Genomic DNA, 16,623 nt, shown 5'->3' on the forward strand with positions numbered 1-16,623 from the left:
TAAGCGGTAGACCTCCTTTGGGTTTGCCGGGATCTGAACCCCCAGATAGGGGATCGTCTTGGGCTTCCACTGAATGGGACAGGGCGGGGTCAGGGTTGCCTTTTTCCAACGAGGTCAAGCCTATCCCTAAAGCTGTGGATTTATTGAAATTAATAGTGAAACCAGTGACTCTCCCATAGTCTTTTATCTCAGCCGGGGCATGTTTCAGTGAGATGGAAGGCTGTGTGATGGTGAGTAGGACGTTGTCTACATATAAGGCCACTTTATGTTGGGAGGGTCTGACCTGGAACCCCCTGATGGAGTCATTTAATCTAATCCTTTGGGCAAAGGGTTGCATAACCAGGCGAATAGGAGTGGAGATAGGGGACATCCCTGCCTGGTTCCACTGGTTAGAGGGATTGGAGAAGAGAGGGAGCTGTTAACTCTTAAGAGGGTCTTTGGAGATCTGTAATTCGCCAGGACCATGGTTCGAAACTCTAATCCGAAGCCAAAGGCCTCCAGAGTGAGGTCCATAAAGATACAGTCCACTTTATCGAACGCCTTGGTGGCGTTGAGGGCTAGCAATGCCAAGCCCTGGAAGTTACGGTTGGCCAGGTCTATCAGGTCTAGTGTCCTGCGAATGTTGTCGCTTCTTGCTCTGTTTCTGATGAATCCAGTCTGGTCCGGGTGGATTATGTCAGGCAGGATGCGAGAGAGACGCGTTGCCAGGACCTTAGAGTAGATGTTAGCATCGATATTCAGCAGTGAATGCGTCTGTAAGAGGCCGGATTTGCTGGGTCCCTCCCTCCCCGGGTTTAGGCAGGAGAATTGTAATAGATTCCTGCATGGAAGGGGTTATCGTGCCTGTGCTCCGGAAAGAGTTAAAGAGGTTCACCAATGGTGGTAGCAGTTGGTGCCTGAAGAGTTTGTAAAATCTGGTGGTGAATCCGTCTGGTCCTGGGGCTCTGGATTTGAGGGCTTTTATGGCCTCTTCAACCTCCTCTGCTGAGATTGGCGCATCTAGAGTATCTCGGGCTGAAGGCTTCAGCTGAGGAAGGACGGCCTTTTGTAGGTATGCAGTCTGCTCCTGTTGGTTGCGTGGCTGTGTAGACATTACCTGTACAAGGTGTTCGGCTGCTAGTCGCAATTTCTCCGGTTCTGAGTATTGGGTTGTGCCCTGATGGTCACGCATACCGATGATGTTGTTCTTCTTTTTGATTTTGGCGAGCTTTGCTACCATTAACTTATTCGCTTTGCTGTTCCTGACATAATAAAACTGTTTGGTCTTCGCTAACAGGTATGCCGTGTTCGGCATAGTGCGCCTCAATTTTCATCCGCACCGTTCGGAGTGCTTGCTGTATTTTGGGGGACCAGCCTTTTTCCTTGTGCCTAGCCTCCACCTCCCGGAGGGCCTCCTCGAGAGACATGCGGGTCTGCCTTCTGCTCCTATGAAATCCTATGAAATGCCACCCTGCGCGCTATCAGTTCTCCGGCTATCAGGATGACTGCCTTCATGGCATCCCAGGTATTGGCCGGGGAGGTGTCCTCGGTGGGGTTTTCCTGGAGGAAGTTCGAAATTGATGTCGCTATGGCGTCCCTAATCGACATATCATTCATCAATGGGTCATACAGTGACCATCTGCGGTGGGCAGTAGGAGTAGGGTCGTGGGCGCGGATCTCCAGGGTTACCGGGCGTGATCCGACAGAATTCTTGTTCCTATGGACTCCTCATTCGTGAAGACCAGGACCTGCGGTGATGTCAGTAAGAGGTCATTCCTTGAAAAGTTTCTGTGGACGTAGGAGTAAAAGGTGAAATCTGTTTCTGAGGGGTGCAGCACCCGCCACAAGTCGACCACCTCCAGGGCCCTGAATAGTCGTAGCAGGCCAGGGGCCAGGGTGGTGTCTCCGGAGGAGGCCGGGTGTGATTTGTCCTTCGAGGGGTCTGGCACTCCATTGAAGTCCCCACCCAGCACGACCTGACCCTCCGTGAAGGGAATCGGAGCAGAGGACAGGGCTTCGTAGAATGCGACCTGTCCCGTGTTCGAGGCGTAGACCGAAATGAAGGTGTATAGCTGGTTCAGCAAGAGACATTTCACTGCCGCAAATCATCCCGCTGGGCAGAGTTTAGTGTCCAGAAAGTGGGGGTTCAGTCCCTTCTGAAAGAGGATTGCTGTGCCTCCTTTTTTGGTGCCACCTGAGGCAATGAATTGTTTAGGGAATTGTTGGGAGCGTAGGCGCCGAAGTCCACCGGCAGCAGATGGGTTTCCTGGAGCAGGGCCACTGGTGCGTCCTCGTCCTAGAGCTTCTGTAAAATAGACTTGCGTTTGGGGGATAGGGGAGTTCAGCCCCCTGACATTGAGGGAGACGATTCTCAGAATGCTATGATCCCGGGTAGGGGCGTGGGGGTTCTCTGGAGGGTTCATGTGAGAGGTATAGGTTGAGTTGAGGCCAGCCATTGCTTAGATGGGTAGGAATGGTAGTTGTCCTGCTCTTGGGTTTTTAGTCCCCGCCTCCAACTGGGAGGTGGGGTGTTAATTAATGGGGGGGTCGGCGTTGCGAGGCTGATGCCACCCCAGGCCAACTGGGCCAAATAACAGAGGTCAGCCAACATGGTTGGAAGTTGTGGCCAGACTATGGCTGGCATTCCAAGGATCTGTAGGTGTAACCTACCTTGGAAGTGGGCAGGAGCCATGGGGGGGGGGGTCCGCTGCGGCGGATGTATGATAGTCTTTTGCGAAGGCACAGTAGACGGCGTCACCCCAGGGCCAAGGGAGAATCGGGGCCAAAGAGGAACGGGGTCGCGTTAGGTCGGACTCCGAACGTTCGCCTCCCGGGCTCCTATTTATGTGCCCTCCTGCAGTGTACGGTCATTTCCTCCTTCTGTCCCTCGGGTCTCTCGTCCACGTGTTTCGTTTTTCTTTTGGCGGGGGCACCGTAGACCCTTCAGCGACACCCCCGGAATGCCCCCGGAGAGGTCGTCCTGGGTGAGGGTGGGTGCATTATTTGCGCGGCGTCCTCCAGATGGGTAATTCTTCGTAGGGTGCCTTTGTAAGTAAATTGTAATGCTGTTGGGAAGAGCCACCTGTAGCGAACTTGCTGGCCCTGAAGGAAGAGAGCCAGTGGACGGAGAGCTCTTCTTTTTTGTAGGGTGAGAAGGGAAAGGTCCTGGTAAATTTGGAGTGTGGATGCCTGGAAAATTAGTTTGTCTTGGGTGTGGGAGATTGATGCGATGGCCTCTTTGGTGGTGAAAAAGTGCACTCTGGTGATGACGTCGGGGGAGAGTCTGACTCCACTCCACGGCGCGGGCGTAGCCTGTGGGTGCGGTCCAGTAGAATTTGGGCCTTCTCTAAGTCTGGAAGAAGGCATTGGAAGAAGTCACCGAGATATTCAGTTAGTTTTCGGTCCGGAACCGAGGCGGGAACACCTCGAATTCGTAGATTATTGCGCCGAGCTCGGTTTTCGAGGTCCTCCTGTTTGAATTCCAGTATCTCACATCTGTTTTGTAATGCTGGGATGGACTGTTGGATCCCATCTATGGCCGTAGCGTGGTCCTGGGCCTGGTCCTCAACCTCCCCCAGTCTCTGTTCTGCCTCCGTTACTCTCTGGTCTGTGTGTTCTAATTTTGTCGAGAGCTCAGTCATACAAGACCGAAATTCAGCTTTAATGTCGGCCATAAAGGCCAGCAAGTCGCTTGTGGTCGCAAGTGGGATGTATGCGGGCGAGGGGCTCACAGGTCTTAAGGGCAAGGAGCGCGGGTTTCAGAGGCGATAAGTTGGAGGGGGGGTGAAATCTCCTCCCACGGGGCTGCAGGTCGTCCGGGAGGCTCCCCAAGAGAGTGGCTGGGACCGCCGAGTGGGCCGGGGCGCCCCAGGAGTGGAACTCAGGTGTTAGGTGCCCCAGGGGGCATAGTGGGTCAGCAGAGTCTGAGGAAGGCTAGCGTTCTGACGCTTTGCGATTGGGGCAGAGTGCACTTACCGGGGTGCCTGTGTGGTACGTTACGGGGTCCCAGTTCGTCCACCTCGATTCCCCTGATGGTGGTTCTCCCTTCTTCAAAGGCTGCGAGACAATGGAGGGGGAGGGAGATCTCTCGTCCCACGTCGCTGCGGGCAGTCAGTTGGCTGTTGGGTGGGCCAGGGCGCCCCAGGAGATGATGGGGATAGGGGGCAGCCCCACAGCTGTTCCCAAATGCAGGGGGCCTTAGGTGTCGGGCAGGAAGTCGTGTTGGGGTTGAGTGCCCTTGATTGCTGCAGACAGAGCGCCCCCCCGCGCGGCACGCAGCCCGATGGTGGAGAATACTAGCCTCCCCTGATCAAGGCAGGCTCCTGGAGGGAGGCTACCGGCCCCAGCGATGGGAGTCCCACAGCCGCTTCTGACTGCAGGTCAGTCCTAGCCTCGGGCGGGAGGGGGGGGGGGAATCTCGTTGGGGGCTGGATGCCCTCCGGGGCTGCTGGTGAGGCGCAACACGATTGAATGTAGGTTTCGGCCTGGGAGTCGCCGCCGCCGTCTCCGACCGGGGCAGACTCCCAAGAGTGGCCGCCAGATCCGGCTTGCTGAGTGCCACAACTGGGAGGCGCCGAGCCCCCAACGCAAGGCTCGATGAAGGACAGCAGGCGGGGGGCAGGGTGTCCCCAGAGTCCTCCGTAGAGCCGATGTGCCGGCAGATGCTCCGCTCATCGAACGGCGGGTGGGGGCGGCGCCCCTATGATCTCCGCGTATGTTGTCCGCAGGCAGGAGGTCCCCTCCAGTCGTGCGGGATGCAGGGCCCCGTGAAGCGGTCGGGCCAAGGGATGGTGGGTTTCATTTGTTCATTTATTTTTCCGCGCTGCTGCTGCTCCTCCCCCTCTCACCGGGTCGCCCATGCGCCATCTTGGAGCCTCCGAGGGCAGCGGGCCGATTCCCCGCACATCAGTTTACGAGGCTCAGGAGATGCGAGGGCCAATGTGCCTGGGGCGTTCCAACAGCTGCAGCCCCGCATTCCGAATCCTGTACCCCGCAGGAGTCGCCTGATTTTCGGCACCTCAGCGGGCTCCCCGCGGAGGCTGTTAGAAGAGCGACCACATCGATGGTGCTCTTTGCCATGCCCCCCCCAATGCATTGCAGTTCTGTACATCAACAATTAGGGACCCATCATTCATCATATATATCACTTGACACTGCAGTTGTGGTCTCTGCATTCAAGGACCAGATATCCCCTCTACAGTCCACCCTAAAGGGATCCCTAACATTCAAGGAAACAACCTTAGTAGTCTAGCTTGGTAACCTCAGAATGGGTAACTTGACAATAAAGTGTTTCTCAGTATTTGCCATCTAGAAGGCCTCCAGGCGATTGCCCTATTTTTATTTAATCTTCAGTAACACATGTTTGAGGTGAGCATAGATGTTGAGAACACTGCGCTTTCTTTGTGGGGTACTTTTCCGTCAGGTTGCAGAGGTCTATTCCTATATACTTTTTCTCCCCTGCCTGTGCTGCCCAAAGTGGTGAAGAAATTCAGAAAGGCTATGACTGTCACTTGATTCTTCTGTCCTCTTATTGAGCTTCTGCTTTGTCTGTACCTCTGCTGGATGATAATCTTTCGCAGAAGTATGAGTTAGTATTCTACCCCTGCACTTTCTGAGCTTGGCCTTTTGACACCTGGAAGGCTAACATACAGCCATAGCCATCTTTCCTAAGAGGTGATGTAAATCATTTACTATTATTAGATATGTTTTGGCTAACTTTAAGAAGTGAACCTACAATATTGGCCCATCCATGGTGGGCGATGGGGCATTTCCCTCCTACTGTGGAGGTTTCGCAACTGTTTATAATGCAGAGTGATCCCTGCACATTTTACTGGCAGGACCACTTTGCAAGACCACACCTTGAATTCCTAAGAGACCCGTCCTCCTTGGTACCTGGGCTTAGGTATGCCTGAATCGAAGGCCATCACCTCTTTTGTTTTGCTGTAGTCACCCAAAGTGTGATGGGTATGCCCAGACGTGGGTCCCGTACCAAAGCTACTCCTCACTGATGGGGTCCAACAAGGCCAAAACATGTTTGGGGATGCTTTTGGTCTAGTGCAGAAGGGATGTGATCAAGCAGTTCGGACTGGACTGCCCCTTTTGGGATGGGACAAGGCCTGATTTGCATTTGGTCTTTCCCCTTTTGTAATGGCTTGGCAGGCAAAGAATGATGGTCTGGAGGGTTGCCCAGAGCAGTGCCAGAGGTTAGGATTCATTCTAATCATTCCAGCCATCACCTCTTTTGTTTTGCTGAATCCAAGGATGAGGCGGGAGACTAGGTCATCTGCTGCTGGGCACGGCCCCTAATGGCTGGGCCCATGGAGCTAGTTAAAAGGCCCTCCCTAATTCTGGGACCTGCTTTTGCTCCACAACAGCCAACCTCTCCCGTCCTACTGGCCTCAACCACACAAACTAATTCTTTCATTTTTTTTAACGTTCTTTATTGGCACACTTGGCAATACACATTACAACACATTGTGGCATGAGTTACAACGGGGGGAGGATGGCAAACCGTGCTAAGGCAGGAAAATACACAGTTCAGAAGGGTACATTACAATAACACTGAAGGGCGATCGCAGCGACTAGCAGCTCCGGTCCAGTAACAGTAGAGGCCCGGGACTAAAGCAGTTGTGAATATGTGGAAATGTCTTGCGAAGGCGATGAGCTTAGAAGATAAGTTTTGAGTGGTCCCCTTATGTCTTTGGGTGAGATTCAACAGGTTGCATATGCGCCCATTGCTCCTCCATGTCCTTGGCCCACACAATGTCGCTTAGCCAATGGTCTTTGTTTGGAATTCTCACACTCATCCAGCACATTATGCAGCCCAGAGTGGGTTCAAAAATATGAAACAAGCAGTGCATTGTTGAGGGATCTACATGTATGCTCGTCATCTCCGACAGCATCTGACACACATTGTTCTAGAACGGTCTAAGTTTTGGACAATCCCATATCATAATGGTAATATTTGGCATTAGCATGATTAAATCTAGGACATCCACTTGTTCCCTCTTTGGCGAATAAACGTAGCCTATCTGGCGTATAATGATAGCAATGTAGCACCTTCAGTTGTATGAGTTGGAATCTGGAGTTTTAGGACATCTCACGCGTCTGTGCACACATGTTCGCCCAGAGGTCATCAATGATGTCCATTTGCAGATCCTGTGCCCATTTAGTGCAAGCATTAAGTTGCAGCCCTGTTGAGCAATTCTCAATCAGGAGGTACATAGAGGACACGAGGCCATGGTTTTCACTTGCCTCCAAAATGTATCCCAATATAGTGTCATTCTCAGGTTCTACTGGAAACCCACCAATTGATTTTTATATATCCTGCGCAGACCTGCATATTGTAACCACAGTGAGGATGTGTGGTGCACCAGCATAGGTCTGTCAGTGACGGGGATAAAGTTACATGTCCCTCAACGTATGAAACCCATGTTGTGTCCAGATGGTTTGTGAGTCGGGATTTATTTTGTATCAAGGATGGCATGCAGTTCCAGAGAGTAAAATCCCTATGGTACGGGGCGGATACACCCATCTCATTCCATAGTCTGTACCAGGACATTGTAGTTGTGCTAGCTGGGTCAAACTCATAGCCATCTATGTGTAGGCTGTGAAGAATGAACGACAGCAGGTCTCTATCACCCGCTGAGTGCCCGTCCAAACGAGTGTGTGGGGGAAGTGGGCCCTCTGAGAACCAAAAGGCTGCGAATTGTGCCTGCGCCGCTATCTAATATAAATGAAAATTAGGGGCCGCAAAACCTCCTTTCTCATTTGGCTGCGATAACGTGGCTCACTTTAATTGCACTGCCCTGGAATGCCTCTCAAGCCTATTAATCTCTGTTTCTAGGTCTTGAAAGAATGCCCACTTTAGCCATAATGGAACATTGAGAAAGAGGTAGAGAAGTTTAGGGAGCACTATCATCTTAATGAGTGCTATCTTGCCTTCTATGGTAACAGGAAGTCGGGCCCAGCTCTGTAGTTTAGTTACCAAGTCTGTCATGCACACTGCATAGTTATGGTCATACAATGTGGCACTCACACAAACTCATCCTTAAGGGCCTTTTAATTGCACGATCACCCCCCCCCCCCCCAACTGCTCTATCCATTGCCTGGTTGCCTGACGACCTCCTTGGCGTTTCACCACATGTTTGTTCCCCCTTCGTTTCTCTACTCTGTGGTCCACCAAGTGTGTAGCAGACCTGGGGTTCCTCCACCTCTGTTTAAGCCTTCCCAGGTTGTTCCTTCTCTCCACCTGTCCTTGCTTGATCCTGTTGTGGAAAAATGATCACTAACTATTCTGGTGGATTGGTGAACAACTTATTAGTAAAACGAGAACAGGACAAAACAAACCGACAGTATGAGACTTCGGCAGAAATGAGAACTCCCCTACCTCTGGCGTTCTCTTGTACCCAGAGGAACTTCCATTTCAATGGAAGGGTGGTCCAGACAGGGCAAAGAAACATACTGAAACAATGTTTCAAGCAGGGAACAAAGCCACACTATACAAGTCATTAATACCTGCTGCGTTCTTACATCTTTGATAGCGTTATCATGGAGGACAGCATAATGTGATGCATTTAGTGAAGTTGATTACACAAGGTGAGAACGATTACAGTATGATGACTTCCGTCACTCCAGTCTCATTACATACATCTCTAGGGGAGCAAATATCACATCCCGGTAGGTCATAGCAGATTATTTCTTCCGTAGCATGACAGTAAAGCACTGGGGCAGTTTGAGAGACTTCAGAACAGGTGTTGCATAACCGAGAATGGAGGCACTTACAAACCATCGACAGACAGGACAGACTTAGAATTATGACTAGCATTGACTAAGATCTGACCAATAGACACACTGAGAGGTCCCAATAGACCTTCAATCCAAGACCCAAAGGTCCAGGAAGCCTCCGCCTGGTGTGAAGGAGGCTTGCAGTGTGAAGAATGTGGGTGACAATGTTAGTAATATTGCTTGAGTAATTAGGTGCGAGAAGTACAGCACCCACTCTTCACGATTGTGCAGGTGCCTTCTTGTGAGGCCAGAACTGTGTCTAGAGCCATACGATTGTGAAGCACCATGGTTTGGATGGCTACTTGCTCTCGGGATAATGGTCATTAAGGATGTAGTGGCATTTTCAATATCCTCCACTAACCGTGACATTTGGGTCAGACATTTTCTATTTATCTTAACCCCAAGGGCTGGAATAAGATAGCCCACCCCGCAACAAAGTTTTCCCAGGCAGTACTTCTTCTGAGACGGGACTGTGCTGGAAAGGTGGGAGTATGATGCACTGCAGGCAGGATATACCCCATGTAGCAACTCCCTCTCCAATTAATGGGTAGCCATGAATAAGCTTTGTCCCTCCCTACAGATGAAATAGGTTCCAGAATACATAGCATGCCCAGACTGGGAAAATCAAAAATTACAGTCAATATTCAATTTCCATGAACAAAGGACCTAAGCTGGTGTAGCATACACCACCAATTGCTGGGGAGGAAAGGTGGAGTGCTGCTTGCTTAGTGCGTACTTGGTCTGGGGTGGGAAAATTCGGAGGACTGGTAAAGCCTAGTGGGAATGAATGACCCTACAGAGTCCTGGGCCTTGGAACTGGGTAACCAACTTGAGATTCAAACAGACATCCCCCCCACTGAAAGGGGATGGGTGCGCTAGGGATCCTGGAGCATAATTCATGTGGTAAATGGGCACAGACCCAGCAGTCGGTAAGATTGAAAATGCAGGCATACTGCCAGAAGAAATGCAAGTGAGTGTTTTCACTGTGAACCGAGGGATGTGCAATGGGACCGTCATTTTCATGACAGGTGGTGTGCGAAAAGCATCAGTTGCGGTAAAGAAATAATATGTCACTATTCTGACAACAACAACAATGATGAAAACAGAAATATAACCAGATATGGGGCCTTATCACAAGTTTGACGTTATTCCGGCAGTAAATCTGCCGGAATACCACCAAATGGAATTACAGTTAACGCCACTTAGTCCATCTGATTTACCGCCGGATTACAAGTGGTGGTAGATGGTGTTAGTCACCATTTATTGAAGTCCATAGGACTCCATGGTGATTTCAGCTGAATTACCACTTGCGGTAATTCAGCAAATTTTGCAGATTGTTGGCACTAATATGGCAGATTTACAGCAAGCTTTTTGCTGGAGGCGAATCCTCCACTTCACCACCTAACTTGTACTGTGGGGCGTAATACGGTAGTAACAGTTACCGCTCCATTAACTGCCGATTTTTACCACGCCACCTTACTCGTGATGAGCCCCATAGTATATACTTGGTAAAGCAATAATGGGTTCTGGGCAGTCTAGACAAATGTCACTTCCTCCTAAAGGAAGTCCAGCAAACTTCATGTTTACTCACTATTTGCCCAAAGCAATAGCCTGGACAAATTGTACCTGGATAAATGGCACAAATATACACAGAGTGAGTAAATGTTTTATGGCTACAGAACTTGGCCTATGAAACACCTTGGGCCTGAAATGGCCACTGATGGTGACGATGGGGCTGAAATGGCCACTGGTAGATCGACATAGGGCAGACGCTAAGCAGGGAGCACGACATTTCACAGAGCTGGGGCAACAAGTAACATTAAAATGGGATTCTCATGTCTCATGATTATCCTTTTGCAGCATGAAAATGTGTTTTGCAGTGACAATGCTGACATATATTGTTGCGACAAGCCTCACAATGTTCTTCTAGTACATCTAGGATGGAATTCTGGCAGCACTGACTTCATGCTTTTCTTTCAGCACAAGCAGCATGCAAATGTGTTTCAAAATACTCGTGTGTACTCTTTGTTGACCTGGTCATCTGTTGGATTAATTTATTTCTCAAGCTACTATACTAATTGTTAATTCCATGGCTCTTTATCCAATTTTATATGAGCAGCAAAATGTACCTATTCGACCCATTATTTTAAAATATTTCTCAGGGACCTCCTCGAACACCTTTTGGTTACAGTACTTGATTTGCCAATTCAGTGGACAAAATTATGAGCGGGACTCTATAAATGCACCAACAGCCACTCCTCACATCTTTACATTACCTAATTATTTTCGTATATCTCCTGCAACCCTTGGAGAGAGGTAACTCCATATACATGATTTCTGGTGAGTTTTGACATTGACTTGCATCTGTATTGGGCTGAGTTTTTTTTTTTTTTTTTTTTTTTTTTTTTTTTTTAAACAATACTCCTGTTGTGTTTATGTTGTTGAGGAGCCCATCTTTAAAGCCTTCATAAATATTATAGCAAATTAACTTGTATCCTTCAGTTTAACATGCCTTGGTAGATTAAACTTCCGCCTGAAATGTACAGAGCTACCTTATTTTGGGCCAGGGGACTACATTGATAATCCTGAAACATGTCTGTTTTAGAGATCTACATAACAGTGTAACAGTATCACTATCCTTCCAGCACACATTACCTTGATACTAATTTCAGGAATGAAACCTAGTTTGACCTGGCTGTGTTGCAGAGTCCTTTTCACTATATGCACCTTCTCCATTGAGCTTTTTCTTGAAATGCTAGTCAAAATGTGGATTCTTGGGGTGCACCTCTAGACAGGCTTTATTATGTCCTGATCCAGTAATGATTGGTCTCCCTCTGGGTAATGTGCCATGGAGCAGCTAGTAATGATCACATATTTCCTGAGTTGGAGATCCTGAGGACCGTAAAAAGCACTTGAAGCTGAGAGGTGCTGACATACTAGAAAAACAGTGGCATCTACATAAGAGTTGGGAACCCCAAGATACAGCAGGCTTTCAGAATTGTCAACCAAGTCACATAAGATGAAACTACTTGAGTGCAAACATTAGGCAAAGAAAAATGTAGCATAACATACTTTTCATTTTGTAGAGGGTGCTGCCATTCTTACGGCACCTTTTTTTTAAATACCTACTTAAAAGTACTGTTACTGGAAGACAATCTGCAGACAGAAGTAGGCATAGAGAGAGCAATCAGTACATTGTAAGCAGTCCATATTATCTGTGATATTGCCAAGCAGCAGCGAAATAAACATGATATTGAAACTTTTATCTGTGCAAATTTCTCCAATTGTTTCCCTTTGACACATGCCAAGCCACATTCTTCAACTCTCCTCTTCTACTCATTAACTTGTGGAGAACTTGGTGAGGTGTTGCTATGGTGGGAAGTTCAATAATGCTCATGGGCAGCTTCACTCGTGGACAGAAATGCTTGTTTTAATTAATTAATGGGTATTATACTCTGCCAATTGTTGATCCTATTTTGCATTGTTCATAAATTCCATTGTGCCACTGTTAGGGGGAATTCTCAAATATATGCTAATTCCCTTCACCTTAGAGACCCCCAGCAACATTGCTAGATTTTGAAGACTTGATTATTTTTACTGGAGAGAGTCTAACCAACTCCATAGGCATCATCTTTTGCAATTGTCACACAACACCCTTAGTGCAGCGACACAGGGAAGCCTTTCAGGCTTTCCCAAGGTTTAACTACCTTCTCTGGGATAAACTACTGTTTCCCAGAGTAAGTAAAGTGAAATTGACTGTACTAGTCTTTTAAATTCCTAGACCCAGCACACCCTATCTTACAATAGAGTGCTGGAGGGGTTACTTAGTATCCCCTGTGTCTAGATACTCATGTAGCAGTCAAATGCTACCCTTTCCTCTCAGAATGGCTCGTGGCAGTGGTTTTACAACAAACTACCATGATTATTCCCGACCGCGAACTGTACGCAGCTCCAGTAACGTTAAATCGCAGGAGTGTAACGCTCACCTGGTATCCACAGAGACGTCACCCGATCTGGTTGGACTGCCTTTGCCCTGGATCATCCTTCCCTGGGTTCCCACTCTGCCAAGGATCTGATCAGGAATACAGGAGTTTGGATTAGCCCACAGTCTCCTCCTCTCTGGGCCAACCTCCCTTGTGAACCCTCAGATTCCCCGTAGAGCCTTCCTCACCTTGGATTCGGATATGGTGCGCTCTCCGTCCTGCAATTCTGTGCAGGGGTGCGTTGTGGTTGGGCGCTTCGCCGCTGAGTTTCTTCACTGGTGCGGGCCCGCGAGTCCAATCCTGCTGCGACTCAGTTCTTCAGGTACGTCTTTTGCTTTGTTTATTTTTCCTTAATTGTTATTGCCCCAGTTAATGTCTTTTATCTCCCTAGGTGTGGGAGGAATGGCGGAGGCGCCGAGCAGGCTGGAGCTGTGCCTGCGATGGTAGGTGACTGCGCAGAGCGCAGCGCTATGTGTGCTTTTATGATGTGCTAACCTGTTCTTCACAGGTCGCCGTGATGTTCCGGATGAAGGCTGGTGAAAGGATGCAGCGTGAGGGAGGTGCCCGAAACTCCCTGTGCTTGGTCTCTTAGGAGACCCAAATGCACTCTGTGGTGATTGGCTGGCTGACTGTCCGGCAAGGACAGCCACCCTTCTGGTTGAGTGACAGCTAGGCCGGAATGAATGGGAGAGAACTGAATAAAAGGCGAGTCTCCTGGCTTGGAAGGCAGAGTCGACCACTGGACGAAGGAACCGAAGAAGAGCTTGAAGAGGGCGACTGCTGCAACTCCTGGACCATTGGTTTGCCCGATGAAGCCCTGCTGCAGGTCCGAATCGCCAAGTTTGCATCGACAGAGAAGCCCTGCAAAGGACGACTACTCCCTTTTGAGTTGGTGGGACCAATCAACTCCAAAGTAGGCCATCCTGGATACCCATCTCGGAGCTGGTTGAATTTCCTCAGAGTTGCTGCTGGAAACCGTAGGACCAGGGAGAGGGACACCAACTTGTGTGCGTTACCTACAGCCACCAGAATTGAAGTTTGCCAGTTGCAAGCTTTTGACAGTCCAAGTGCAGTGCACAAGTCCCCCGACGTCCTCCCTCTTGTCGCCACGACTAAGGCCCAGGAACAGCGAAATCTGCAGGAACTGCCAAGAACAGAAGTCATCAGCTGCCTCTTTGTTTTCATTGTAAGGTACTGTGAAATAAGACTGAGAGAACTTACCTCTCGCGGTGAAAGTGCTTGAAACGTTTGCAACTCGCAGGCTTAATCGGCTTGTGACCCAACATATGATTCTCCTTTTTACAAACTACTTCTGAGAACTTGTGCAGAGACTTTACCGTTTAGTTACAAGAACCGCTTTATCCTATCCAAGACTTTAGCCCATTGACTTTGGCCTAGCCTATTGAATTGACTTGACTCTTCTGGTGAAGTATTTGCACTGTCTAAGAATAATTATAGTCTTTTTATGTTCTGATAACCTTTGCCTTTTACTCCTCTTGAAAAATATTGAAGTCTATATGTGCGTTAGTATACGATTGTCTCCTTCTAATTAATGTTTTATAACTGACTGATAAATAAATTAATAAGTATTTATCCAAGAAACCTTGAGGGCAAGAGTTTATTTGAACACCTGTGACTGTAGACCTCTGTGTAACATCATTACTGCTCACATTCCCCTCTTGAGATAAGCCTGGCTGCTCAGACTGCTACCAGAACTGTGTAGTACAGACTTATACCAAAGGTTGATTTGCTTACACCTGTAGTCATAGTTATGTGTTGTGTTCCCAGAGGGTACTGCATACAAACTCTGCCTACCAGCCACCTGAAATGCTTTACTGCTGAAAGGTTTTCAGCACCCTCTATGGAACTTTTTTGGGAAAAATACGTATGTTGCATTTGTGAATATATAAGTAACTATGGATTTGTTCATTTTTCGGCAGACTTTATTACTGGACCAAACACGCTTTGAAGAAATGCAGCTGGAGCTTGATCAGCTGACCATCATGGGTACTATTCTTTTGGTTACGTATAACTCAGCAGGTTCAGCGCTATCTAACTTGACAGGATTTATTGAAAAACTGAAGACGGTAATAAAAGTTCTCCTAACAGGACTACATCTTCCGTAAGTAGTTTATGAAATTATCATGCTTGTAGTTAAAGTTGTGTAATCCTTTGGTGAAATTGAATCTCTACTTTGAAAATAGACATGGTTGTTTTCAGTAGGGTTAATTGCCAACGATTTAATTAGATACCTGCTTGGGATCAGGCACCACTGCTGCTGTGATGCTCCTAGAACATAGTTTGTGGCTGTACTACAAGTGGCCAGCGTTTAGCTGCAATCACAGCCTACTTTGCACTTTTAATCCATCCTCCTTTTACAGTGATCTGCAAGTAAATTATGGTACCCTTTCAATTCCATCATGGAACTTTATAAGCATGCCTGGATTACTATTTCAAAAAAGGCAACTAGAAGACTCTCTGCACATGTGGCATTGTATAAAAATGGTAATTATTTCTGATTGATAAGCTGGGCAAATACACGCCTGGAAGACTGCTATGCTCTGCTGGTACATTGCTACAACAAATGCAACATTTTGGAAAGTTAGGATGAGTCGCATAGCCTTTTTATCGGTTCCTTATGTTGTGGAGTAATATTTCCATGAAATTGGTAAACAGTTACATATTGGAAAACATTTGTAAGACATAGGGCCTCATTACGAGATGGGCTGTTCTGGATAAATGCGGCTGTATTACCATATATCGATGCATTCCTGCACCACCCAACTATGAGTTGGGCGTAAAGTCAGAGGATTCACCTCCATCCATGAGCTGGCAGTAAATCTGCTGACTTTCTACCCACTTTAGGTGGAATTACTGCAGCAGAAAAAGGACTCTGAAATAAATGGGAGTTACTCCACCACCGCCAATTGTAATCTGGCAGTAAGTCCGCTGGACCAAGTTGCGGTAACGGAAATATAGTTTGGTGGTATCTGGATGGATTTACCGTCCAGATACCACCAATCTCGTAATGACCCCCTAACCCTTTTAATGTTGTATTCTGTGTATTCTGTTCAACCTAATGTTACCTGGCATAATATTACATGTCAGATTTGTTAGGGAGATTTTGCATAGGCTCTATATCTATCGGTCATCTATATGCATCTTCCAGATTTCCGGGGTGACTCCTTTGACCTTCTGACTCTGTACATAGTAGGAAGGCCAGAGCAATCAAGGTACATCTCCAAAACAAATGAGGTGGTTTAAAGGTACAATAAATACTTTTGATTAGCACACATAAGCACCCGGGGGAATGGCGCCAGCCAGTCAGGAGGCTAGGAACATAGGCTTGAACTGCCATATAGCCTTGTGTTTCATTCCTGCCTTGTGCACCACATCCCCGAGCTGCTGTGTTTTCTGTCTTGTCGCAGGGCCTATTTTCTCCGCCTTGACCCACTCCCCTCCTATTCCTGCCTCATGCAGCTCTGGCACATAGGAATTAATAGGCCTCTGATAACCTAGGGAGGTACGTGGCCCTGTAAACAGTTTGAACCCAAGGAAGACTACCAAAAAGATGAAAGGACCCATCAGCGGAAGTGCGGCCAGAGTATTTCACTTACTGGTTTCTAAAATGGGAGATTGCAAAGGTGAGTAGTGATGTCACTAGCCATCAAGGTTGCACTCGTTTCTGGGTGGGAAGTTCGACATGGGAGCTCTAGAGTCATGGGAGGATGAAGCTAACCCCCACAGGTGAGAAAGGGGACCCACAACAGGAGATCCCAAAGAAGAAATGAAGACAGTCATTCTAGTGAAGAGCATGTATAGTTGAGCTCTTGAACCAGCACCAAGGAAAGTCATAGCTGACAGATGGATGGGC

General features: G+C 48.2%; 1 protein-coding gene across 1 annotated transcript in view; it reads left to right on the plus strand.

Moving 5' to 3' along the window:
- The window catches only part of TCP11L1 (t-complex 11 like 1), a 666,815-nt gene that overhangs the window by 396,332 nt on the left and 253,860 nt on the right, over nucleotides 1–16,623 (plus strand). The window contains exon 8 of the mRNA XM_069623576.1: nucleotides 14,690–14,871. Within this exon, the coding sequence (XP_069479677.1) occupies nucleotides 14,690–14,871 (182 nt within the window). The remainder of the gene's footprint in view (nucleotides 1–14,689; nucleotides 14,872–16,623) is intronic.

Source organism: Ambystoma mexicanum, chromosome 11 (genome assembly GCF_040938575.1).
Source record: "Ambystoma mexicanum isolate Mex_15411 chromosome 11, UKY_AmexF1_1, whole genome shotgun sequence".
NCBI lineage: Eukaryota > Metazoa > Chordata > Amphibia > Caudata > Ambystomatidae > Ambystoma > Ambystoma mexicanum.